At 39.3% G+C, this 23,901-nt stretch overlaps 1 protein-coding gene and 1 pseudogene across 1 annotated transcript in view; one reads left to right on the top strand and one right to left on the bottom strand.

The window, feature by feature from the left end:
* LOC110574180 (complement receptor type 1) overlaps nt 1–9,430 on the top strand; it is a 42,150-nt gene extending 32,720 nt beyond the window's left edge. The window contains exons 10-13 of the mRNA XM_044916089.1: nt 2,106–2,285; nt 3,133–3,232; nt 8,419–8,504; nt 9,195–9,430. Of these exons, the coding sequence (XP_044772024.1) occupies nt 2,106–2,285; nt 3,133–3,232; nt 8,419–8,504; nt 9,195–9,430 (602 nt within the window). The remainder of the gene's footprint in view (nt 1–2,105; nt 2,286–3,132; nt 3,233–8,418; nt 8,505–9,194) is intronic.
* Nucleotides 9,431–15,879: 6,449 nt separating this feature from the next.
* LOC110573897 lies at nt 15,880–16,748 on the bottom strand (annotated as a pseudogene).
* Between the last annotated feature and the right edge of the window lie 7,153 nt (nt 16,749–23,901).

Consider the following 23,901-nt stretch of genomic DNA (forward strand, 5'->3'; position numbering starts at 1 on the left):
AGAACAACTGGTATGAACACTAACCAATGCCAGGGTAACTGATATACACCCCCCACAAGTTCATGGGCATGCAAAGGATCAAACTGGCAATATGGATATTATTTAGCTAAGGCTTTAGCTAGTCCTATGCTAAATAGGCTAAGTAACCAAAAAGACTCGACCTTGGTAGCTTAAGACCTTGACTCAAAGTATGCCCATTTGTCACCTGGCTTCTGAGCCCCACCTTAATCTTTGTCCTTGAACTTTTCCATTCTGAGAGTTAGAAGCAAGAAAAGATCAGCTCAAGGAAGAGTACAAAAAACGAAGAGGCTTTTTCTTCCTAAAGACTGGAGGTCACCTGGTTCTTAAGGCCTGACTGTAGGCCTTCCCAAGGTGGAAGCGGGAGTATACTGGGAATGTGGCACCAGATTTGGAATACCACATGAGAGAGAAAAGCAAGCCAATGAGAAAAAGCAACACATGATGAAAGGCCTTTAACCTTTCTTTGGTGTCCCTCCCATTCCAGCTGGATGGTTATATTAGAATCCAGTGAGGTTTCTTTAAATGAAGTTGCCTAGGCCACCAGCCGTGCATATTGAATGGGCAAATAGAAGCAGTCTCCTCCAAAAAGGAGATAGTTGAGTACAGACTCTATTCAAAATATGCAGCACGCAATCTACCCTTTCACTAATAAGACATAGCTGCTTAGACAAAGCTGCTCAATGGCTTAGTCTGTTTTGTCATTGTTCTTAAATATCTGGCTTAGCATCAAAATGAGAATGGTCAGTAATTTCCTAGGGCTGCCATAAAATTACCACAAACTAAATGGCTTAAAACAACAGAAAGGTGTTCTTTCACAAATCTGAGGGCTAAAAGTCTGAAATCAAGGTGTTGGCAGGGCTGCATTCCCTCCTATGACTCTAAAGGAGAATCCTTTGCCTCTCTCAGCTTCTGGTGGCTCCTGGCATTCCTTGGCTTGTAGACACATCATTCCAATCCCTGCCTCTGTCTTCACATGGCCTTCTCCCCTGTGTCTCTGTGTATCAAATGTCTCTGTCCTTTCTCTTATAGATACCACCTATCATTGTATTTAGGGCCCACCCTGGTAATCCAGGACGATCTTAGTTTTTTTTTCTTTTTTTTTTTAAAGATTTTGTTTATTTATTTGACAGAGAGAGATACACAGCGAGAGAGAGAACACAAGCAGGGGGAGTGGGTGAGGGAGAAGCAGGCTTCCCGCGGAGCAGGGAGCCCGATGCGGGGCTCGATCCCAGGACCCTGGGATCATGACCTGAGCCGAAGGCAGACGCTTAACGACTGAGCCACCCAGGTGCCACCAGTTTTTTTTTTTTCTTTTTTACTTAGAAATTTTATTCCCCCAATCACACTGTTAAAACCTCCTTATAAAACACTAAACAAAAGCAATCCACAGAAAGAAAAGGAAATATATATATAAATATTTATGCCAAAAGCAGTAGCATTACAAATATCAATTGATTTTAAATAGAATATATCAAGGAAGTAAACAATTTTTAAATACCTTTCAAAAATCTGATTTCACCTTGAGAGTGTTACCTTAATTACAGCTGAAAAGACCCTTATTCCAAGTAAGCTTCCATGGTGAGGTCCTAGATGGGTGTACCTTTTGGGGGAACATCATTCAACCCACTACAAGCAGTGACTGCTATTTAGAGCCAGAGAGGCTGCTTAGGGAAGACACCCTGAGAAGGAGGTAGGGAGGAATAAATGGAGAGAGAAGGTAAAATATGTGTTGATATACATGAGCATATTAACACCAAGAAATGAGAATATGAATGGTTAACCCTACACACAGGCAGTCTAATAGGCCTGACACATGAAACCATTAGCTAAAATTCTTGCTTTGGTGAAACAAGAGCAGAAAGGCCAGAAGGGTGAATAGTATTCCAAGTAGTAAAAAATTTCCTGATGAGTAGATGCTGTTGGAAAGCACCACCCTAAAGTAACTTGAAGGGGAAGAAAACCTTTTGCCATTATTCTAAGTCTCTGTTTCTCTGAGCGCATCTACCAGCTTCATTGGAAAGAATGAGGAAGTAGGGTGGAAATCACTCTGCTCACTGTGGTATTCCTGTGATTTTGCTCTCCAGGTTACTGCAAAGCCCCAGAAGAGTTTCCGTTTGCCAAACCTACAACCCTGACTGATGAGTCTGAGTTTCCGATTGGGACATCTTTGAATTATGAATGTTCCCCTGGGTATTTTGAGGATATGTTTTCTATCACCTGCTTAGAAAACTTGGTCTGGTCGAGTGCCGAAGGTATCTGTAGACGTGAGTAATGCCATCCTGGGAGCTCCTTCACGTATGTCAAGGCCTCTGTGGGATCCAATTTAATTTGTTCAAATTTTGTAGGCAAGACATCTAGGTTTGCCCAAGGCATTTAAATGGAGGGTAGACTTTGTCGGTCAGCCTTTCTTTCTTGTTTTTTTTTTTTTTTTAAGATTTATTTATTTATTTGACAGAGAGAGACACAGCCTGAGAGGGAACACAAGCAGGGGGGAGTGGGAGAGGGAGAAGCAGACTCCTCACCAAGCAGGGAGCCCGATGCGGGGCTCGATCCCAGGACCCTGGGATCATGACCTGAGCCAAAGGCAGACGCCTAATTACTGAGCCACCCAGGGGCCCTGTCGGTCATCCTTTCTTATTGCCTGGAGTCTGTGCCTTGACTCGATATTCATGTCACAGGAATGTCTCTCACAAAAGGAATCCCAGGGGAATTTCCAGTCACTGGTGTTGATCTTTGATGGCTAAAATCTGGAAATGAATGAAATAGGGACACCAAAGAAAATTATGTAGGTCACAGTGAACGGTGCTTGGCTAACCCAGATGGAAGGGAAATCCCAATTGTGAGGCCGTTGATTTAGGCTGATGGGATGAGAAAATAATTCTTTATCCATAAATGACTTTTACTGGGAGATTCAGGAGTAGTCTTTTAAAAAGCAGTGCTCTGTAGCTGCTTGATTCTAAGCTTGTATGGTGAATTTCCTTAAAGCAGTCATTTCTGTGGAGGAATCAGAAGTATATAGGCTGTTCAGTATGCTACACTCCAGGCTGAACCTTAAAAACAAAGGTAAATTGAACTCTACACCTAGCTCCAAATTCTGCTTCTTTCCCATAGGAAAATCATGTGAAGCTCCACCAGAACCCTTCAATGGCATGGTGCATATAAACACAGATACCCAGTTTGGATCAACAGTTCATTATTCTTGTAATGAAGGGTGAGTTGAGAGCACTATCGCTAGGATATGAGTTCCAGAACAATACTATCTCTGACCTAGTCTGACACAGGCAGACTAGACTATCACCTGCACTTCAAAAAGTTAGCAATAAAGACTTCTGGGTAGAGATGGTAGCTTGAACATTGGCATATGGACAAAGGAATATAAAAAAGAAGTAGCAATCTCTATTTGTATTTTAATGAGGGGAGGGCACCAGGTTCCTGCTGAAGGTAATACATGTGAAACCTGGTAAGATATTCACTGGATAAAAAGGACCAGCCTGCTAAATGAGTAAAAGGAGAAAGGAAAATGAGTAGTGGAACAATGCAGGCAACATTCTTAACTAAGATCAGCAAGTACTATAGCTGAGTTGGAGGACCTTGAAGTCGGGGTTGGAGAGGAAGTCTTAATGATGTAGTAGCTCTGGGAAATGTAACTATTAACATGTACAATGAGCGGGAACATTCATGGAGTTCTTGCCCTCAACTCTTCCTTGGCACAGGGAACCATGCTAGATACCATTGCCTCAACGTAGAGGGAGCAGTTAAGGAATGTGTACTAACTTTCAGTTGCCACAATAAATTCAGAGAAAAAAATAGAATTTTATTGGATTAGAAAAGTAAACATATATGCATCAGACATATTTGGAAGCCATGAATAACACAAAGATCAAAAAAATCACCACCCAGCATTCTACCACTCATCATAGTTAATATTTTGCTATGAGTTCTTCTAGGATTTTTATCTGAAAATTCACATGTAACCCAGATGTCCATTGAGCTCAATTGCCCTTAGAAGGGAGAGCTGGTTAAATTGGACACAAGCATCAATGCCGTATCTGAAAATCATCGATTCTGCCCTCACCACCGCCCTCCTGCTCCCAAAAAGGACTTCTGATTTCTTAGTTCATCAGTCCTTCAAATGACTGTAGCCCCAGTCAACATCAGTGACATTATCAAGACAGTGAAAAGAGAGCCCACAGATTGGCAAAGAATATTTGTAAATCATTTCTCTAACAAGGATTTCATACACAGATTATATAAAGAAGTCCTGCAATTCAACAACAGAAATGCTTACAATGCAATTGAGAAAATGGGCAAAGGATTGGAATTGACGTTTCTCCAAAGAGGATATACAAATGTCCAGGAAACACATGAACAGATACTAAATATTATTAGTCATTAAAAAAACACACATCAAACCTACTTCACATGTTATAGGATGGCTCTAATAATTTTTTTTAATGAAAAATAAAAGTGTAAGGAGGATGTAGAGAAAATGGAACCCTTGTGGTTGCTAGTGGGCATGTGAACTCGTGCGGCCGCTGTGGGAAGCAGTTCAGTGATTCCAAAGTTACACTGGAATTACCCTGTGACAGCAATTCCAATCCTAGGTATGTATTCAAACAGATTGAAAACAGAGACTCAGACAGATACGGGGTTATCAGCTGTTCTACCTATTTTTAAGTATAACCTGATAAATTATATTTTTCCTACAAAATGACACATCTCACAGATGTTTTCAATTTCATTGGGATAGAGAGGACATAATATTTTTATAAAGTATTTTATAATGTGTACTTTATAAAATTTCCTCAATATCTATGCTTATAACTATTTTCTCATTCTTGTGTAAATCTGTAGAATTGTTATTTTGTGAAGTTACAATTGGCCAAGATTTGTTTGTTTTAATCAGCCTTTAAAGAAATTGCTCTTAGATTTACTTATCATTTCTATTCTATTTATTTAAAGAAACTGCTCTTAGATTTACTTATCATTTCTATTCTATTTATTTAAAGAAACTGCTCTTAGACTTACCATTTCTATTTTTCATACTTATTGATTTATTAATTCCTCAGACCAGCTTCCTTTATATGTTCATGTTTATAATCTTTAAAACATCAAAGTAAAATGTTGGGTTCATTTATTTGAATTTTTTTTTATCTTTTAAAAGATTTTATTTATTTATTTATTTATTTATTTATTTATTTATTTGAGACAGAGAGAGAAAGAGTACAGGGGTTGGGGACAGAGGGACAGACAGACCCCCCACTTAGCACAGAGTCAGACGTGGGGCTCTATCCCAGGACCCTGAGATCATGACCTGAGCGAAAGTCAGATGTTTAACCAACTGAGACACCCAGGTGCCCCTGAAATTTTTCTTGTCAAATAACAAAAGTATTAAATGTTCTCTAAAGACAGTTTTGGCATTAGCACCCCAGAAATTTTCAAAGAGTAACATTTGCATCAGCATTTATAATGAAGGCACTGAATAATGTCAGGTTTATCACTACAGGCTGCTGAGGCCAATTGACGTTCAAACTCTAACCTCAATATCTGTCATGTGAATTTGAACAGATTTGTTAAACTCTGTTTTCTCTCTTGTAAAGTGGGGGCTAGGCATAATATTCACTTCAAAGCATTATTTTAAATATTAAGTAAGTGAATCTATGTCAAACACTTTGAAGAGTGGAGCACATGACTCGCTGATCATGTGTTATTCTTATCCTACAGGTAATCTGCAATGGCTGTTTTACTTTTGTCTTTGACCAAGATCCAAACTTTTGAATTTTGTATTTGTCCTGTGGTTATTAAATTGCTAGTGTTATTGTATTATAATGAGAGTGTATAGCTGTTTTGATTTTTCCTATGTGCAAATTTTGGGGGGTACACTCTGAGGAATGATATGTTACAACTTTTATAAATGGCTCCTAGAAAGAAAGCTTACATTCTCTGTAAGATACAAAGTTTAACACACAGCTGAATGTGCTGCAGAATCAAATCTGTGAGCTACTTTTAATCATTTGCAGCCTATTGAATGTCTCCATAGATTCCCTCTACTCCAAACTAGTTGAAAGTCCATGAACAAAATAGGAAGGACAGAAGTAGCACCATGTTCCAGCCGCTACATATCCCATCCCTGACCTTATGTAATAGCCTCTCTAATGTCTGTCTCAGCATGCTTCTGCACAGTGTGCATATTGCCTACAGGGAAGGGAATCTCATGGCTCTTCTTGATCAGTGGTTTAGCTTCATGGCCACCTGAATTCCTAATGTCCAGGGAAGCTAAGGAGTAGGCTTGAGTAAAAGAATTTCAGAGATATGGGAAATCAAGTCAGAAAAATTACAACATAATTGTTACTGGAGCATATTAGTGTTTCATAATACATTCAAAAATATTCCATTTTTTACAGCCATACATAGACTGGAACCTGCCTCACATTTTTTTTTATTCTTATGTTAATCCCCATACATTACATCATTAGTTTTAGATGAAGTGTTCCATGATTCATTGTTTGTGCATAACACCCAGTGCTCCATGCAGAATGTGCCCTCCTCAATACCCACCACCAGGCTAACCCATCCTCCCACCCCCCTCCCCTCTAGAACGCTGTTTGTTTTTCAGAGTCCATCGTCTCTCATGGTTCGTCTACCCCTCCGATTTCCCCCGCTTCATTCTTCCCCTCCCGCTACCTTCTTCTTCTTCTTCTTTTTTTTTCTTAACATATATTGCATTATTTGTTTCAGAGGTACAGATCTGAGATTCAACAGTCTTGCACAATTCACAGTGCTTACCAGCTGCCTCACATTTTTTACTTCAATTCTCTAACTTAGTCATAGCGAACACATTAAGAGCAATGTCTATAGTCAAAAGTCAGGGAACATCCATGATCCTGTGCTCTTAAGACAACTGTTAAATGTATGATAGGAGAAAGGCAGAGGGAAATACACTACTGCTTCTCAAATTGTTTCTTTGAAGAAATTTTGAAGAGTAAATTTTTGTTGGCACATTTGAAAAGATTTTACAACATAGTTAATAAAAAAAAAACAAGCAACAATAAGTAAAACTCAATCACTACCTAAATATAAAAGTGACTCAATGTGTCTACAAAAGTATTCACTGCCATTGCTCTACCCACATAGTTCCCGTCACCTTTATGTCACTGATTTTGGAAGACCTGGTATATAAGTTAGGATTAGATTAAGCTGTAAAAGACAGAACAAACAAAATAACAGAGGCTTAAACAAGATAACATTTTACTTCTCTCTCAGGTTAAGAAGCAGGGGCAGTCCTTCAAGAAAACAGTAAAATGTACAAATCCAGGGCTAAGAGGTGGCTCCATGATCCACATTAACCTGGGATCCTTCCATTTGAGACTCTGTGTCATCACATGGTCCAACTCCAGCCAGCAAAGAGAAACAATGGAAGAAAGGAATACCCATTCCTTTAAAGACACTTTCCAGAAGTTTCACAAGACACTCTAGGTGCATCCCTGCAGCCAGAACTTGGTCACGTGGCTATACACAACCATAGGGAACCTTTAATGAAGGTGGCCAATGGCCCAGTTAAAAATACAGGGTTCCATCACTAATGAAAAAGAGGAAAGTAGATACTAGAGATACCAGTAGACTCTGCTACAAATGGTTACTGCCCTGATCACATGTCTTGGGTAATCAAGAAGCAAAGCTCTTAGCTATTCCAGTAACTACTCACTATTATATGACATTACATTATACCCCTTACCTTTTTACTTAGTCAAGTTTAACCCTACTCTACATGGAATGTGTGAATAACTTAGTTGAATATCCTTTGTGACATTTCTTACAATAACAATATAGATACCTAATAAATAAAAAAGTAAGTGATGATGAAATGTTCCAATCTTCGTGACCTACTATGAATGATTTTATGGCACAATAGGTAAGTACTCCCACCTTTTACATTTGAGTCATCTTAGCAAAGCCATCATCCTATCCTTCACTCAACAGCTATTTTTTGAGTACCACGTGGTTGAAAGTCTCTAGGCAAGGTGCTAGAGAATATAAATATTTCAATAAGACATCTTCCCTGTTAATCCAGGAGCTTATCATTTCCCAGATGGAAGTACACATGGAGAGAATAGCTCTTGAGGTTCCATAAAGACAAGTACAATATGTCCCATGAAGAAGGGCATTATTGCCTTCAGTGGTGAGGGACTAGCAATAAACATGGATGAAAGCGGTGAGAATGTAAACTTGTCCTTAGAAGTAAAGGATCAATTTGCAGATGGAGATGAGGTTTCTTTCCTTGACATCTCCTTTGTTTTAATCTGCCTGTAATTTGTAACATCTACCTGCAATTCTTTTCTCATGGTGACTTAAGTAGAAAATAAGTGTAGAGTATAATTTTCCATTCTTTGCTTCTAGGTATCGACTCATTGGCTCTCCTTCCGCAGTTTGTCTCCTCTTGGGCAGTACGGTCACTTGGGATAAGGAAGCACCTATGTGTGAGGGTGAGTTGAAGTGGTTTTTTTCCCACAATTCCCTCTGTTCCATCCAAATCTGCCCTGTGTTACAAAGAGGAAATCCAGTCCATCTTGTAGGGAGTAGTCTCTCAGATACTCAAAAATTGGAGTCATGTGCTGCATAGTCCTCCAGGTGTTTCTTATTTTAGGAGGTTATTTTCTGGAACTCAGGTAAGATTGCCTTCCTTTCCTAATTTGATAGTAAACACTCTCCAGGGTAAAAATTTTCCTCATGACTAAATTTAAAAGACAGTGAAAAAAATAAAATTTGTCTCTACCACCTCTTAATAGCGCATTATAAGCCCAAGAAGTAGATTACTCCCTTCCTTATTATTTTTACTCTGAAAAATGAAATAAGATCTCATAAATCTTAGCGATTGCCCTATGCCACAGGTCGTCTTGCACTTTATCCTTTCTTCAAATTCTCCCAGGTTCATGCCCTGGTTGTATTTGTTCTTTATTAGTTGACCCTGCATCTTTTCAGTGGGATGTTGTAAGGTGAACTTCCAAAACTCTGAGGAGCATGGATGAGTGATGGATTGCAAATTGGTAAAATATTAAGGCTGGAAGAAATCAGGATCACACACAGAACTGATGACAGTGAAAGTGGGCATAAACATCTGGAAGGCTTATGAGCAATATATACAAAAGCCTTAATCTAAATGCCCTTTCACCTAGTAATTCTATTTCCCAGAATTTATCCCAAGGAAATAATCATGGAATTTTCCCATGATTTTGGTCCACAGGCACTCAATGCAACAATATTTAGGACAGCAGAAAATGTTAAAAATCTAAATGCTCAGCACGATTGGAAAACAGCTAATGGAAGAAGTTTGATAAGTTTTGAAGAAAGGCAAAAAGTATGCCATAAGAAATTAGAGATTGAGATGCCTCACCCGAGTGGAAACAGATAGTGTATTTATGTTATCTACATGCCTGAATATTATTCAGCCACCAAATATGATACTGTAGAAAATATATTCGTAGCCACAGGAGCATATGAATACATACATATCTGAAACAATATACATTAAGTTGTTAAAAATCGTTCTTTTTGGACCATCATCATTTTCTTCTTTTTGCTTGTCCATATTTTATAAATTTTCCCTAAGAAATGTGTTCATTGTATTCACAAGTATTCATAAAAAGAAAATAACATAGGCTTTTAAAGATTCAAAGAAATGGATGAGGAGCCATATACAAGGTGCCTCCTTTACCTGCCAAAAATTTAAAATTCTCTGAAAAAAATTCAAAATAGGAAGATATCATCAATTACCGTATCAATTTTCCAGGGGGATGTCTTTCATGAAAAATGTTTCCACGTCTCTATTTATAGGTCAATAAACCTTTAACTGAGTCAGTATTGGTTATCCATATATGTGTATGCGAACATGTATGTAGGCACTTACATGAGTATTTAAAAATTATTATGTGATGATAGAACATAGTAATCATTTACCATTTACCTCTGAATCTGTGAATATTTCATTTCTCATGCCTTATCTTTTATATTTCTTTTCTCCCTTTTCTTTTTTTTTGAAATATATTTGACATACAGCATTGTGTAAATTTAAGGTGTACAGTATGTTAATTTGTTACTATCATACATTGTAATATGATGCTATTGTAGTGATAATTAACACTTCGAACACTTTAACATAATTATCCTTTCTTTTTAGTAGTTAGAACAATTAAGTTCTCATCTCTTAGCACATTTGATGATCATCATACAATATTGCCTGTATGCAATGTGCTGTGCATTATCTCTCTAAGGGTTTCTTTACTATTCATTGGAAGTTTGTACTATTAAACAACATCTGTCCTGTCCCCCCACACCCTACCCCCTGGTAATCACCATTTTATTCTCTATTTTTACAAGTTTGGCTTTTTTTACATTACACATGTAAGTGGTACTGTATAGTACTTATCTTTCTCTCTCTGACTTATGTCACTTAGCAGAATGTACTCGAAGTCTCTCCATGTTGCAGCAAATGGCAGGATGTCCTCCTTTCTCATGGCCGAATAATATTCCATTGTATATAGGCACCACATCTTCTTTATCCATTCATCTATTGTTGGACACAGTTGTTTCCAAATCTTGGCTATTGTAAATAATGCTGCAATGAGATGGGTTGCATATATGTTTTGGGGCTTTGTTTATTCATTTGAGAGAGAGAGGGAGTGCGAGTGAGAGCATGAGAAGGGGGAGGGGCAGAGGGAGAGGGAGAAGCAGACTCCCCACTAAGCAGGGGGCCTGATGCTGGGCTTGATCCCAGGACCCCAGGATCATGACCTGAGCCGAAGGCAGAGGCTTAACCCACTGAGCCACCCAGGCGCCCCATATGTTTTTGAGTTAGTGTTTTACTTTTCTTTGGATAAATACCCAGAAGTGGAATCATATGGGTAACTGGATCATATGGGAGTCCTATTTTTAAATTTTTTAGGACCCTCAATACGGTTTTCCATTGTAGCTGCCTCAATTGTGTACAGGAGTCATCTTTTCCACACCCTCATCAGCACTTGTTAAAATTTGTCTTCTTGCTGATGGCCATTCCACTGGGCATGAAGTGACACTCATTGTGGTGTAGATTTACATTTCCCTGATGATTGGCGATGTTGAGCATCTTTTCATGTACCCGTTGGCCATTTCTATGTCTTCTTAAGAAAAAGGTGTCGTTAGGGTTTTTCGCCCATTTTTTTATTGAAGTATAATTAACATACAGTGTTATATCAGTTTCAGGTGTACAATATAATGATTCAACAATTCTATGCCTTACTCAGTGCTCAGCAAGATAAGTGTACCCTTGCCCTTCTTAAATCAGATTGTTTGGGTTTTGTTGTTGAGTTGTGTGAGTCCTTTGTATATTTTGGAGATTAACCCCTTATCTGATATATTGCTTGCAAAATGCTCTTCCATCCTGTAGGTTGCCTCTTCATTTTGTTAGTTGTCTCTTTTGCTGTGCAAAAGTTTTCAGGTTTCTTGTAGTCCCATTTGTTGATTTTGCTCAAGTTTGTGCTTTTAGTGTCATATCCAAAAAGTCATTGCCAACACCAATGTCAAGGACACTCTTCTATTCACTTTCTTCTGGGAGTCTTATGGTATCAGGTCTTATATTAAGCCTTTGATCCATTTTGAGTGAATTTTTTTGAGTGGTGCTCCTGGCTCTCTTGTCAACTATAAATTGGCTGTATAACTAGAAACTTCATTCTGAGCTCTCTACTCTGTTCTATTGGCCTATGTATCTGATTTTGTGCCAGTACCATACTGTTTTTATTACTGTAGCCTTGTAGTATAGTTTGAAATCAGAATGTGATACCTGCAGCTTTGTTCTTATTCATCAAAATTGCTTTGGCCAATCTGGGTCTTTGTGTGTTGATTTGTGTTTACATGGTGGTTCCAGACAAATTTTAGGATTTTTTTTTCTATTTCTGTGAAGAATGTCATTGGTATTTTGATGTGGATTACGTTGAATCTATAGATGGGTTTGGGTAGTATAGATGTTTTCACAATATTTATTTTTCCAATCTATGAACACAGGTTGTCTTTCCATTTGTTTGTGTCTTGTTTGATTTCTTTCAGCCAGATCTTGTAGTTCTCATTATACAGATTTTTCACTTCCTTTGTTAAATTTATTCCTAAGTATTTTATTCTTTTTGATGTTATTGTTAATGGGAAAGTTTTCTTGATTTCTTATCCAGATGTTTCATTCTTAGTGTATAGAAAAGCAAATGATTACTGTATCTTGATTTCATATCCTGCAACTTTACTGAAATCACTGATTAGTTCCAAGTGTTTTTTTGTTTGAATTTTTTGGATTTTCACTCTACAGAATCATATCATCTGCAGATAGTGACAGTTTTACTTGTTCCTTCCCAGTTTGTGTGACTTTTATTTTGTTGTTTTGCCTAATTGCTCTAGCTAGGATGTCCAGTACCACACTGAGTAAGAGCGGTAAGAGTAGGCACCCTTGTCCTGTTCCTGATCTTAGAGAAAAAACTTCCCATTTTTCTCCATTGGGTATAATGTTAGTCATGGGTTTGTCACATATGACCTTTATTACATTAGGGTATGTTCCTTCTATACCCAATCTGCCAAGGGTTTTTATCATGAAGGATATTGTATTTTGTCAAATGCTCTTTTCTGCCTCTATTGAGATGATCATATGATTTTAAATTTTTCATTTTATTATGTGATGTGTTATATTTATTGATTTGTGTTTGTTGAAGCATCCTTACATCCCAGGGATAAATCCCCCTTGGTCATAGTGTATAATCCTCTTTATGTGTTTGAATTGGGCTTGCTAATATTTTGTTGAGAACTTTGCATCTATATCATCAAGGATGTTGGTCTATAGTTTACTTTTCTTGTGGTGTCCTGATCTGGCATTGGTGTCAGGGTAATCTAATGCTGGTCTCATAGAATGAGTTTAGACATATTCTCATCTTCGCAGTTGTTTGGAAAGGTTTGAGAGGGGTTGGTATTAATTTTTCTTTGAACGTTTGGTAAATTCATCAGTGAAGCTATCAGCCCAAGAGTTTTCAATGTTGAGAGGTTTTTGATTACTGAGTATCTTTTTGCTAGTTATTGGTCCCTTCAGATTTTCTATTTCTTTTTTTTTTTTTTTTAAGATTTTATTTATCTATTTGAGAGAGAGAGCACACAAGCAGGGAGGAGCACCAGGCAGAAGGAGAGGGAGAAGCAGGCTCCCCACTGAGCAGGAAGCCCACCGAGGGGGCTCAATCCCCAGACACTGGGATCATAACCTGAGCCGAAGGCAGACGCTTAACCAACTGAGCCACCCAGGCACTCCTAGATTTTCTGTTTCTTCCTGAGTTGGTCTTGGTAGTTTTTATGTTTCTAGAAATTTATCCATTTCTTCTAGGTTATCTAATTTGTGGCATATAATTGTTCATAATAATATCTTATGGTCCTATGTATTTCTGTTGTAATGTCTCCTTTTTCATTTCTAATTTTATTTATTTGAGTCTTCTCTCTCTCTCTCTCTCTTTTTAGTTAGTCTGGTTAAAAGTTTGTTAGTTTTGTTTATCTTTACATAAAACCAGCTTTTAGTTTTGTTGATATCGTCTATTGTTTTTCTGTTCTCTATTTCATTTATTTCCACTCTGATCTTATTGTTTCCTTTCTTCTGATAACTTTGGGCTTAATCTGTTCTTCTTTCTCTGGTTCCTTGAAGTGTAAAGTAAGGTTGTTTATTTGAGATCTTTCCGGTTTCTTACTATATGCATTTATCACTATAAAGTTTCCTCCCAGAACTGCTTTTGAGGCATCCCATAAGATTTGGTATGTTGTATTTCCATTTTTATTTGTCCTGTGATCATTTTTTAATTTCCTTTTTAATTTCTTCTTGGATCCATTGGTTGTTCAGAAGTGGGTTGTTTAGTTTCCACATAGTTTTTAGTTTCCACATAGATTATCCAGTTTTCCTCTTGTAGATTTCTAGAAAAAAAATACGTCTATTGTGGTCAGAAAAAAAATAGTTGTTATGATTTCAGTCATCTTAAATTTGCTGAGATTTGTTTTGTGCCCTATCATATGATCTATCCTGGAAAATGTTTTGTGTGCACTCAGGAAGAATGTGTATTCTGCTGCTGTTGGATGGAATGTTCTATATCTATCTGTCAAGTCCATTTGTTCTAGAGTATGGTTCAATTCCAATGTTTCCTTGTTAATTTTCTGTCTGAACTATCCATTGTTCATACAGAGGAACTAAAGTTCCCTATTATTATTGTATAGTTGTCCATTTCTCCCTTTAGATCTCTGTGTATTTGCCTAATAGATTTAGCGCTTCGATGTTGGGTGTGTATATACTTACAATTATTATATCTTCTACATAGATTGGCCCTTTTATCACTTTATAATGACCTTCTTTGTCTCTTGTTATCATTGTTGGCATGAAGTCTATGTTGTCTTATATAAAGTATGGGTATTCCCACGTTCTTTTGATTTCCACTTGCATAGAATATCCTTCTCCATCCTTTCACGTTGAGCCTATGTGTGTCTTCAGAGCTGAAATGAATTTCCTGTGGGCAGCATGTAATTGGGTCTTATTTCTTATCAAATGCAACTAGTCTGAATTCAGCTGAATCTGTGCCTTCAGCTACTCTGGGCCTTGTGATTGGTGAATTCATCCATTTGTATTTAGAGTAACTATTGCTACATACGGACTTATTACTGCTATTGTATCATTTGCCTTCTGGTTGTCTTGTTCCTTCTTCGTTTCTTTTTCCCTCTGTTTCTATCTTTGCAAAAATGGTGATTTCCTATGGTGATTTGGTCATCCACCTCATTTTTTATGTTTCATGACTCTAGATTTTTGCTTTGCGGTTACCACGTGGCTTACACAAAGCGTCTCATAGACAAACTTGGTCCTTTTTATGCTGATTAATGCCTTATCTTTTTGTGTTGTTGTTGGTATAACAAAATGTTGATTTATTTAATCCTTTTAAATCTGCAGTCTGAGTCAACCATTCAGTTACTTATGTCCTGATCAACCCAGATCACTGGTAAAATTACAGAATGCATACAGACTTTTGATATAGAAAAGGCAAATGTAGACTCTAGTAGGGATCTGTTGTTTTTAGCTGCCCAACATCCACTATTCTTATAATGGCGCCTGAGTTTCCTGTGGTGAACCGCCTCTTCTCCTACTGTGGGTCCACGTGGTACACATCTAGTAATCAAGAGTAGTCCTTTTCTGTCCTGCTTCACAAATGTGTAATCCCAGGCAGACCAATGACAGTGGGGTCCTGGACTTAGCTGGAACTATTACACAAGAAGCTCTCACTCCAGGGGGACCAGAAAGCTGGCAGAACATCAGTCTGGAGCCTCTGGTGGCCATCATTTTGCCTGAGCATGAAGCCAACTGAACCCCTCAAAAACAGGTTTTAGAGAAAACCTTAAAACTACAACTGGGGCACTAGATCTTAAAGGTTCAAAACACCAGGGTCTTATCATTGTCAGATTATGATGTTATAACACCATCTCTAAAAATAAATACACACTCATCCCAGAGTCTCCAAAATCATTTTAGACTCTAACCTCTTTCTAGGAAGTAGCAAACTGAAAGAGCATTTTTAGTAGTCTGACAAAAAACTGTCCATTATTCTCAACAATAGGAATTGAATGCAATGATTTAAAGAAAAATAGACATTATTGTTTACCTGATATATTCAGAATCATGTGGTTTCTAGGGATTAGAACTCGTCATGCTTGGAAAGGAACAGAAGACCATAGCTGAGAAGCACATCTCCTCATAAAAGACACCAAAGCAGTATGCTTAGGATGATTAATATTAAGTATTGAACATAATACAGTTTTCCTTAGAGGAAACAATCCGAGTTTCTAAAGAGCATTCACTTCTGACATCTTGATTCCTGATTTCAGTGGCTGTACACTGTGTATGTGTGTGCCACACTCAGGACAAGGAAAGTCCCTGTCAAATAAGAAACTACTCTTCACACAGCAGTAACAGAACATATGCTCACCTCCTCCAGTCTGAGGCATGTGGGGGCCACTCTCCACACAGAGAACACTGTTTGCCGCTGGTGGCTAATGTCTTGTCACTGTTAGGAACACCAGTAAGAGGAATACATCATGAAGATCACTCAGCTTTCAACTTCTGGATATTAATACGTGGTAAGAGAAAAATCCGAAACTCAGCAAAACCATGACAGAGAAGTTCCCTGGTCATATACTCAAAGCCAACTTCACATTTTCTTTCGGGGCTTGTGACATACAGAACGAATGGCTAGGGAACGTTCTGGCAAAGTTGCAAACTTGCCCCTCTGAAGGAAAATCAGGAAATTAACCAGCCCTCCTAATTTCAAAAGTTCAACCACGATATTCACGCACTGCCTGGCTTTGCCAAATGACGCCAAATGGCGGTTTCAAAACAGGTGGTGGCAGGGCTGTTGTAGCCAAGGAGGCTGGTACCTGGGCTTCGGGGAAACATCATTTTTTGTACTGAATATGCAAAATGGACTGTCCTACGGTGGCATTTTTAGAGTAAATGGTCAATCGCCACAAGAAAAGCCACAAAAACGCTTCCACCTCTGGTTCAAAGTGGGCGAAGGGACCTGGCTTAAATCCATGAAAGGAGAGAGTAAACTGGGGCCAAACCAGCTGCTCCAGAGCCTTTTAAGTTCAAGTGCATCCAGCTGACTTATTCTTAGCATTCTGTTTGTCCTCTTCGTGTTTTCCCTGGAAGCCATGACTTCTCTGGAGGTCTCTTAGGAGTCTGCAAAACGCCCCCGTTCCACATCACTTTTTCTGAAACATTCTCTGGGAAGCTTGGCTTCTCCTAGCAGAACCTGGATGACCCAGGCTTCCGGACCTGGCGGGCTTCAGAGCCGATAACGCCTTATCTTCATTCACCTATAAAGCTTCCAGCCTTCTACTCCTTCCCTTTTGTATTTTTGTTGTTAGTTTACTTCTTTTCATGCTTTGAAGTCATTGCGAAATTATAGTAGATACAGTTCTATTGAATGCTCTTTTCTGTGAGCTTTAATATTATAATTAGGTGGTTAACAATAGAGAGTTATGGTTTTCGGGTTTATTCTTCACGTTTGCTAGAGTACTGTATTTTCACTTGCTGTTATGTCACTCGCTGATGTCTTTTCATTTCAGCTGAAGACCTTCTTTCAACATTTCTTGTAAGGCAGGTCTCGCGATGGTGGTGGTGACCCTCCCTCAGTTTTTGTTTTTCTGGGAAAGCCTTTATTTCTCCTTCACATCTAAAGGCTAATCTTGCTAGATAACGTATTGTTGGCTGGCAATTTTTCTTCCACCACTTTGAATATATCGTTCCTCATTTCTCCTTGATCATTGATTTTTGGCAGTTTCATTACAAGATATTTTGGGGAGGGTTGGGGCGCCTGGGTGGCTCAGTCATTAAGCGTCTGCCTTCGGCTCAGGTCATGATCCCAGGGTCCTGGGATTGAGCCCCGCATCGGGCTCCCTGCTTCTCCCTCTTCCCCACTTGTGTTCCCTCTCTCACTGTGTCTCTCTCTGTCAAATAAATGAATAAAATCTTTTTAAAAAAAAGATATTTTGGGGAGGGTCTTTTTGCAATGAGATAATAGGGTATTCTATTAGCTTCTTGGCTTTATATGTTTCATTCCTTCCCCATATTAGGGAAGTTCTCAGCTACTATTTTTCTAAAGATACTTCTTGCTCCCTTCTCCCTCTCTTCTTCTTCTGGTGGACCCGTTATCCTTATATTTGTTTTTCTCATATCTAATACCTTTCATAGGGTTTCATCACTTTTTAAAAATCTTAGTTCTCTCTCCTTTTCTGAGTTATCTCTAAATTTCTATCCTCCAGGTCACTAACCTATTCTTAATCTGATCTGTCCTATTTCCTAAACTCTCTAACCTATTCTTCATTGGATTCACTGAATTCGTCATCTCCAGAATTTCTGTCTGGTTTGTTGGTTTGTTTGTTTGTTTTAGAGAAATAGAAAACTTTATTGTGCATAAATAAAAGGGTGGTTTAGTTGTGTCTGGTTCTTTTTTTTAATTTCAATCTCTTTGATAAAGAAGTCTTTCTTTTTTTCAAAGTTTTATTTAAACTTTAGTTAGTTAACATACAGTGCAATATTGGTTTCAGGAGTAGAATCCAGTGATTCATCATTTATATATAACACCCTGTGCTCATCATAACAAGTGCCCTCCTTCATACCCATCACCCATCTATCCCATCCGCCACCAATCTCCCTCCCTCAACCCTCAGTTTGTTCTCTATCGTTAAGAGTCTATTATGGGGGGCACCTGGGTGGCTCAGTTGGTTAAGCATCTGTCTTCGGCTCAGGTCATGATCCCTGGGTCTTGGGATCGAGCCCTGCATCGGGCTCCCTGCTCAGTGGGGAGTCTGTCTCTCCCCCTCCCCCAGCTCAGGCTCTCTCTCTCAAATAAATAAATAAAATCTTAAAAAAAAAAAAAAGAGTTTCTTATGGTTTGTCTCCCTCTATCTCCTTTTTTGTTTGTTTCCCATACTATATATTCATCTGTTTTGTTTCTTAAATTCCACATATGAATGAATTCATATGGTATTTGTCTATCTCTGATTGACTTATTTCATTTAGTATAATACATTCTAGCTCCATCCACATGGTTGCAAATGGAAACATTTCATTCTTTTTGATGGCTGATAATATTCTATCATATATATATTTACATATATATATATATACACCACATCTTGGTAAAGAACTCTTTCTGTTCATTAATTTTATTCCCGAGTTCACCGAATTGCCTTTCTGAGTTTTCTTGTAGCTCACGGAATCTCTTCGTAACAGCTGTTTTGAATTCTTAATCACTTAGATTGCAACATTCCATGCCTTTGAGATCGATCACTTGCCATACGATGTTCCTGTGATTTTTCAGTGTTTGACAAAATGTGTCTCTGCCATCCCATTTGAAGTAGCATATACCTTTGTTTACTGCAGTTCAACATACTTGCAATTAGAAACCAATTCCTTTGATTTCCACAAGGTGGCGCTTTATAGCTCAAGTTTTTGGTTTCTCTGTACCTGCATTGGCTCTGGGCTGCACTGGGGAGCACTGGTTTTAAAAAAGCTGGTGTAGAAAAAGCTGAAGGCAGAGTTGGGGGAGGTGTGGGCTTAGTCCCTGTTACTTTGTGGGTGCCCACAACCTAACATGGGGCGGAATCCTCAAGTCGGGGTACTCCCAGAGTACCTCCTGCTGAAATCCCAAAGCTGATGGCCAGGGAACAGGTTCCTTCAATGCCCTTTGTTATTCTTGTTTGCCTCTCCCTCCCTTTCCTCTCTCCCCCAATCTTAGAGGTCCCTTCTCAGAAATCTGCGCAGCTGGAGAGAAATGGGTCCAGTCGATCACTCACCACTTCCGCTTTCTACCTGCTCCGTTAGGGAGGTCTCTGGCCCTGAAGAGGGAGCTGGCTCCTCAAGATCCTCTTTCTCCGGGGCGCCTGGGTGGCTCAGTCGGTTATGCAGCTGCCTTTGGCTTGGGTCATGATCCTAGGGTCTTGGGATAGAGCCCCATGTCTGGCTCCCTGTCGTCGGAGAGCTTGCGTCTCCCTTTCCCTCTGCGTGCCGCTCTGCCTACTTGTGTTCTCTCTCTCTCTGTCAAATAAATAAATAAAATCTTAAAAAAAAAAAAAAAAAAAAAAGATCCTCCTTCTCCTCTGCCTCCAATCTCTTCTCTGTCCTGCCTGGATGGGCGCCTGCTTCTCCCGTGAGGCTGACTGGACCTCTGCAAATTCTCTATCTCTGGTGCGTGTCCACCATGTTTGGCCTTCTCCAGTTTTGCTTTTTCCTCAGTTGCAGCAAATGTGGGTGGGGCAGTTCGCCCCATTCCTTTGGATTCCAACTCCCTTGGATCCACAGCAGCCTCCGAGATACCATCCACTTATATTTTGAAGCACGGGTGTGTAGAAATGTAATATACAGAACCACCTTCGTTCAGTTGTGAATCGCCCTTTTAATCTGGATTCTGTTAAAATACCTTGCTAGAAATCTATCTGGACATCTTACAGGATTGTGATGGAACTTTGTAAGAACATCCAATATGAATAAAACTCAGATATCCAGCAAACTCTACCTTCCTGAGACATATAAATCTGAAAGTAAATACATAAGTAAGCTTTAGATAAGTACAAACACATAGATAAAATCCAGATATGAGAAGTCACTCACTGTTCGTTGTATGAAGGCCTTCACTTTGTTTATTCACACAATTCTGACAGGCTTGGGTATCTATTTCTAAATTCATATCAAATTCAAAGAATCAAATTAGTTTTAGGGAGAGAACTGCTAGAAACAGATACACTAAAAGCAGAAAGAAATGACAGCTGGTCACTTGGAAGGAAGAAAAAAACAAAAGAAGAAAAAAAAAAGGCTCCTAGAGCCACTTAATCTGGCTCTGAAGAGCCCGATAGGAATCAGTGTATTCTGAAGACACTATTGTGTATTTGGTATTGATACAGATGATAATGGTCTTGAATCATCAAGAAGCATTTACAGCTGCTGAAAACAATCGTCTATGTTTAATAAAGATTTACTAAGATTTCTTTGCAACTTCAGATCTTTGAGGGCCAACCTCATCTGTCTTATACCGCCCACGTCAACCCAGGACTGTCTTCATGCCAGACATCAAGCAGGCAAACAACAGCTGCTGAAAAACAAATCAGTTGCCTTTCCAGTTGAATCTTAGCTACCTGGAGAGTCTTGGACTTTTGCAATAAACTGTAATTAAAGTCTCACTTCAGTTATTTCCTTCTCTGAAAAAGTCTTACATATTTAAATCCACCCACCTTAGTTGTGTTCTCAGGGCAAAAATACAGTCCCAGGGCACCATGGTTGTATGATCATTTTGATTGAAACTCTAATGGAACCTAAAGCTCTTGCTTTCTTTCTAGAAATCTTTTGTCCACATCCTCCCTCTGTCCTTAATGGGCACCACACCGGAACTTCTCAGGGAGACATTCCCTATGGAAAGGAAATTACTTACACGTGTGACCACCACCCAGCCAGAGGAATGACCTTCAACCTCATCGGGGAGAGCACCATCCACTGCACAAGTGACAGTCAAGGGAGGGGCATTTGGAGCGGCCCTGCCCCTCGCTGTGAACCTGCTGGTCCTGCAGGTCAGTGCACATTTCCCTATGCCCTATATAGATCATAATATCTAGGCGAGAACCTCCCCATTTCTATGGGGACAGTCATTTTTGCTTGGGAACGTGGCCTTCTTGTAAAAGTCAGACACACAGAATTACCTGCCGGGCGAATAACAGCTGGGTTCTAGATGTGCCATGCTGTGTCCCAGTTGGTGGTACTCTGATGGCCCTTCCCGCTGGGGTGAGGAGTGTGGGATAGCGAGAAGAGGAGGGAGAGAATGGGGAGAATCAGTGAGGCCCAGACTTTATAGAGACTATTTTCCAACACTAAAAACGAATGCCAAAGAAAACACTCTGTGGTGCCATCTCTATTACAAGTTGTATTTCGGGGTGCCTGGGTGGCTCAGTCGTTTGAGTAGCTGATTCTTGAATGGGCTCAGGTCTTGATCTCAGGGTTGTGGGTTCAGCCCTGCATTGGGCTCCCTGCTGGGTATGGAGCCTACTTAAAAAAAAAAAAAAAAAAAAGTTGTATTTCTCTTGGATAGGTGGGTGTGCAGAGCAAAAAGCACATGTTGATGGTTTTATTTTACTTCAGACTTGATGCTGTGGAAATAACTGAAGAAACTCCGATGCAGGCATTTTTGTATTCCTTTTGTTCCTTCTAAGTGTTCTGCTCAGCCTGTGACTACATTTTGCTGACTCTTCCTCTCACTTTTAGCAACGCGAACTCAAGATGCCCTAGAGAAGTGGAGTTCAAGGTTGTGTTCTCTTTGTGCTCTCCTCTCCTAAAACTCCTTTCTTTTACATGTTAGTCTGGCATTAAATGACAGTAACTGACAATCAGGGGCTCATTTGTGGCTGTGATTGTCCACACAAGCTCTGTGCACCAGGGAAGACAGACAGCACTGAAGTGGTCATTTGTAGATCCTGGTGGTACCCCCGTCTGATGCAGTTTGTGGGTAGAGAATACAGGCGATTCTGATGAAAGGCAGAGAAGTCTACATTAAAAGAGTCAGTCTTCCCACTGATCGGTAAATAAGTGGTGCCTTGAGACCTACCTGCCCTGGGTCTTCCTGTGTATCTAGTAGTCAAAGATGTTATTAGATATGTTGATGTATTTGTACTTCTTTGTTTAACTGAATGCCTTTTCTTGTGTTTTGGGGGGATCTTGTTCTTAGCATGCCCACCTCTGCCCAAGATCCACAATGGGCATTACATTGAAGGACATGCCTCTCCATATCTTCCTGGGATGACCGTCAACTACACCTGTGACCCAGGCTACTTGTTGGTGGGAAGAGCCTTCATATTCTGCACATACCAGGGAACCTGGAGCCAATTTGATCATTATTGCAAAGGTATTTCTTATTCTTGCTGGGTTTTTTAATGGAAAATGGATGCATGGAGCCGATAAGGCTGAGAGATCTTTCTGAGAAGATTGTGAAATGAGTGTCATTAGGGGGGCGAGAAAAGCAGGGAAGAAAAAAAAAAAAAGATGGGAAGGAGGCTACCCAAGGATTCTCAGTTCTACCGAAGTAGTAGGAATAACTGATGGAATTTCCAGTAATACAGTCGACATCAAACACCAATTTAAGATGATTTGCAGGCTTTTAACTAATAATATATCTCAGCTCTGAAGGACCTCAGAGGGTCACAAGTGGTCCTCACAAATACCTTAAATAAGAGGCTAGAAGCACACTTTTTTGTGTGTGTGTGTGAGGAAAATTGAAGCATAGAGCAAGGTTGAGAGCAATTCATACCTGGAATTACTGAATATGGGTCCTTATTATAATTTCCAAGACCAAAGGTGAAGTGCTTATTTCATCTCTTCCATAGAACAAGTGCCAAGACTTACTGCCTTTATTCCTGTCTATGTTTGCATAAACTTAAAATCTTTTGTTGGTAATATTCTTAAAAACTACAAAATTTGGAATTAAAAATAATATTCTCTGACTAAGCATGGTACTGAGGTCTTTAATAAAAATTATTTGTGTTAGTCTCCAAAAGAGTCTGATGAGGTGGGATTATTCTTGCTATTCTACAGAAGAGGAAATTGAGAGAGAGCCCCAGTAACTAGTCCATGGTGCATAGCTCTTGGGTGATGGGGCCAGCATTGGGCCTCTGCCCAGCCCATGTTTTTAAACACTGCACTATATTCTGTCTCCTTTCAAATGTGGTTCTTTTGACTTTGCACAACTGTAAGTTAGCAATTTGCTTTTTGTCTCTTTTCTTTTTAGAAAACTAAGCTAAGGCAGGGATGAGGTAGGAGGGACTTCAGACATGCCTGTGTTTCAAATGTCAAGGAGCAGTTAGTCCTATGGGCTGCCATGGTGGTTATAGGACCAAAGGTTCCTCCCCAACCTAAAAGTCTCAGAAGTCCTTGGCTAGCCACACTCTGATTTTAGATAGAGAAAAAATGAGGTCCTCTACAGAGAGGGTAAATGGCTCTCCTGTATTTATTTACAAGAATGGACTGCATAAACTGCAGAGTCCCTGTGTTTCTGCAGAAATAGGAACACTTACCCCTCCTTGCTTTAGTAGCATGGAGAAGTACAAAGATTCAGGGAATACTTCAAAGATTAAGTATTCAAATTAAGACTCTGGGAAGGTTCTTCTCCTGAAAATAAAAGGGTAATAGTCTATTCTCTTGGCAGCTACTTTCAAGTAAAATTCATTTTTGTCTTAATAACTGTCCTCTTGGAATGTGCTTTATAGCAGTCATTCTAGGTTTTTAGCATTAGCAAAATCAGCCAGGAACCTTATTAAAATTAGGAT

This window comes from Neomonachus schauinslandi, chromosome 6 (assembly GCF_002201575.2).
Source record: "Neomonachus schauinslandi chromosome 6, ASM220157v2, whole genome shotgun sequence".
NCBI classification, from domain to species: domain Eukaryota; kingdom Metazoa; phylum Chordata; class Mammalia; order Carnivora; family Phocidae; genus Neomonachus; species Neomonachus schauinslandi.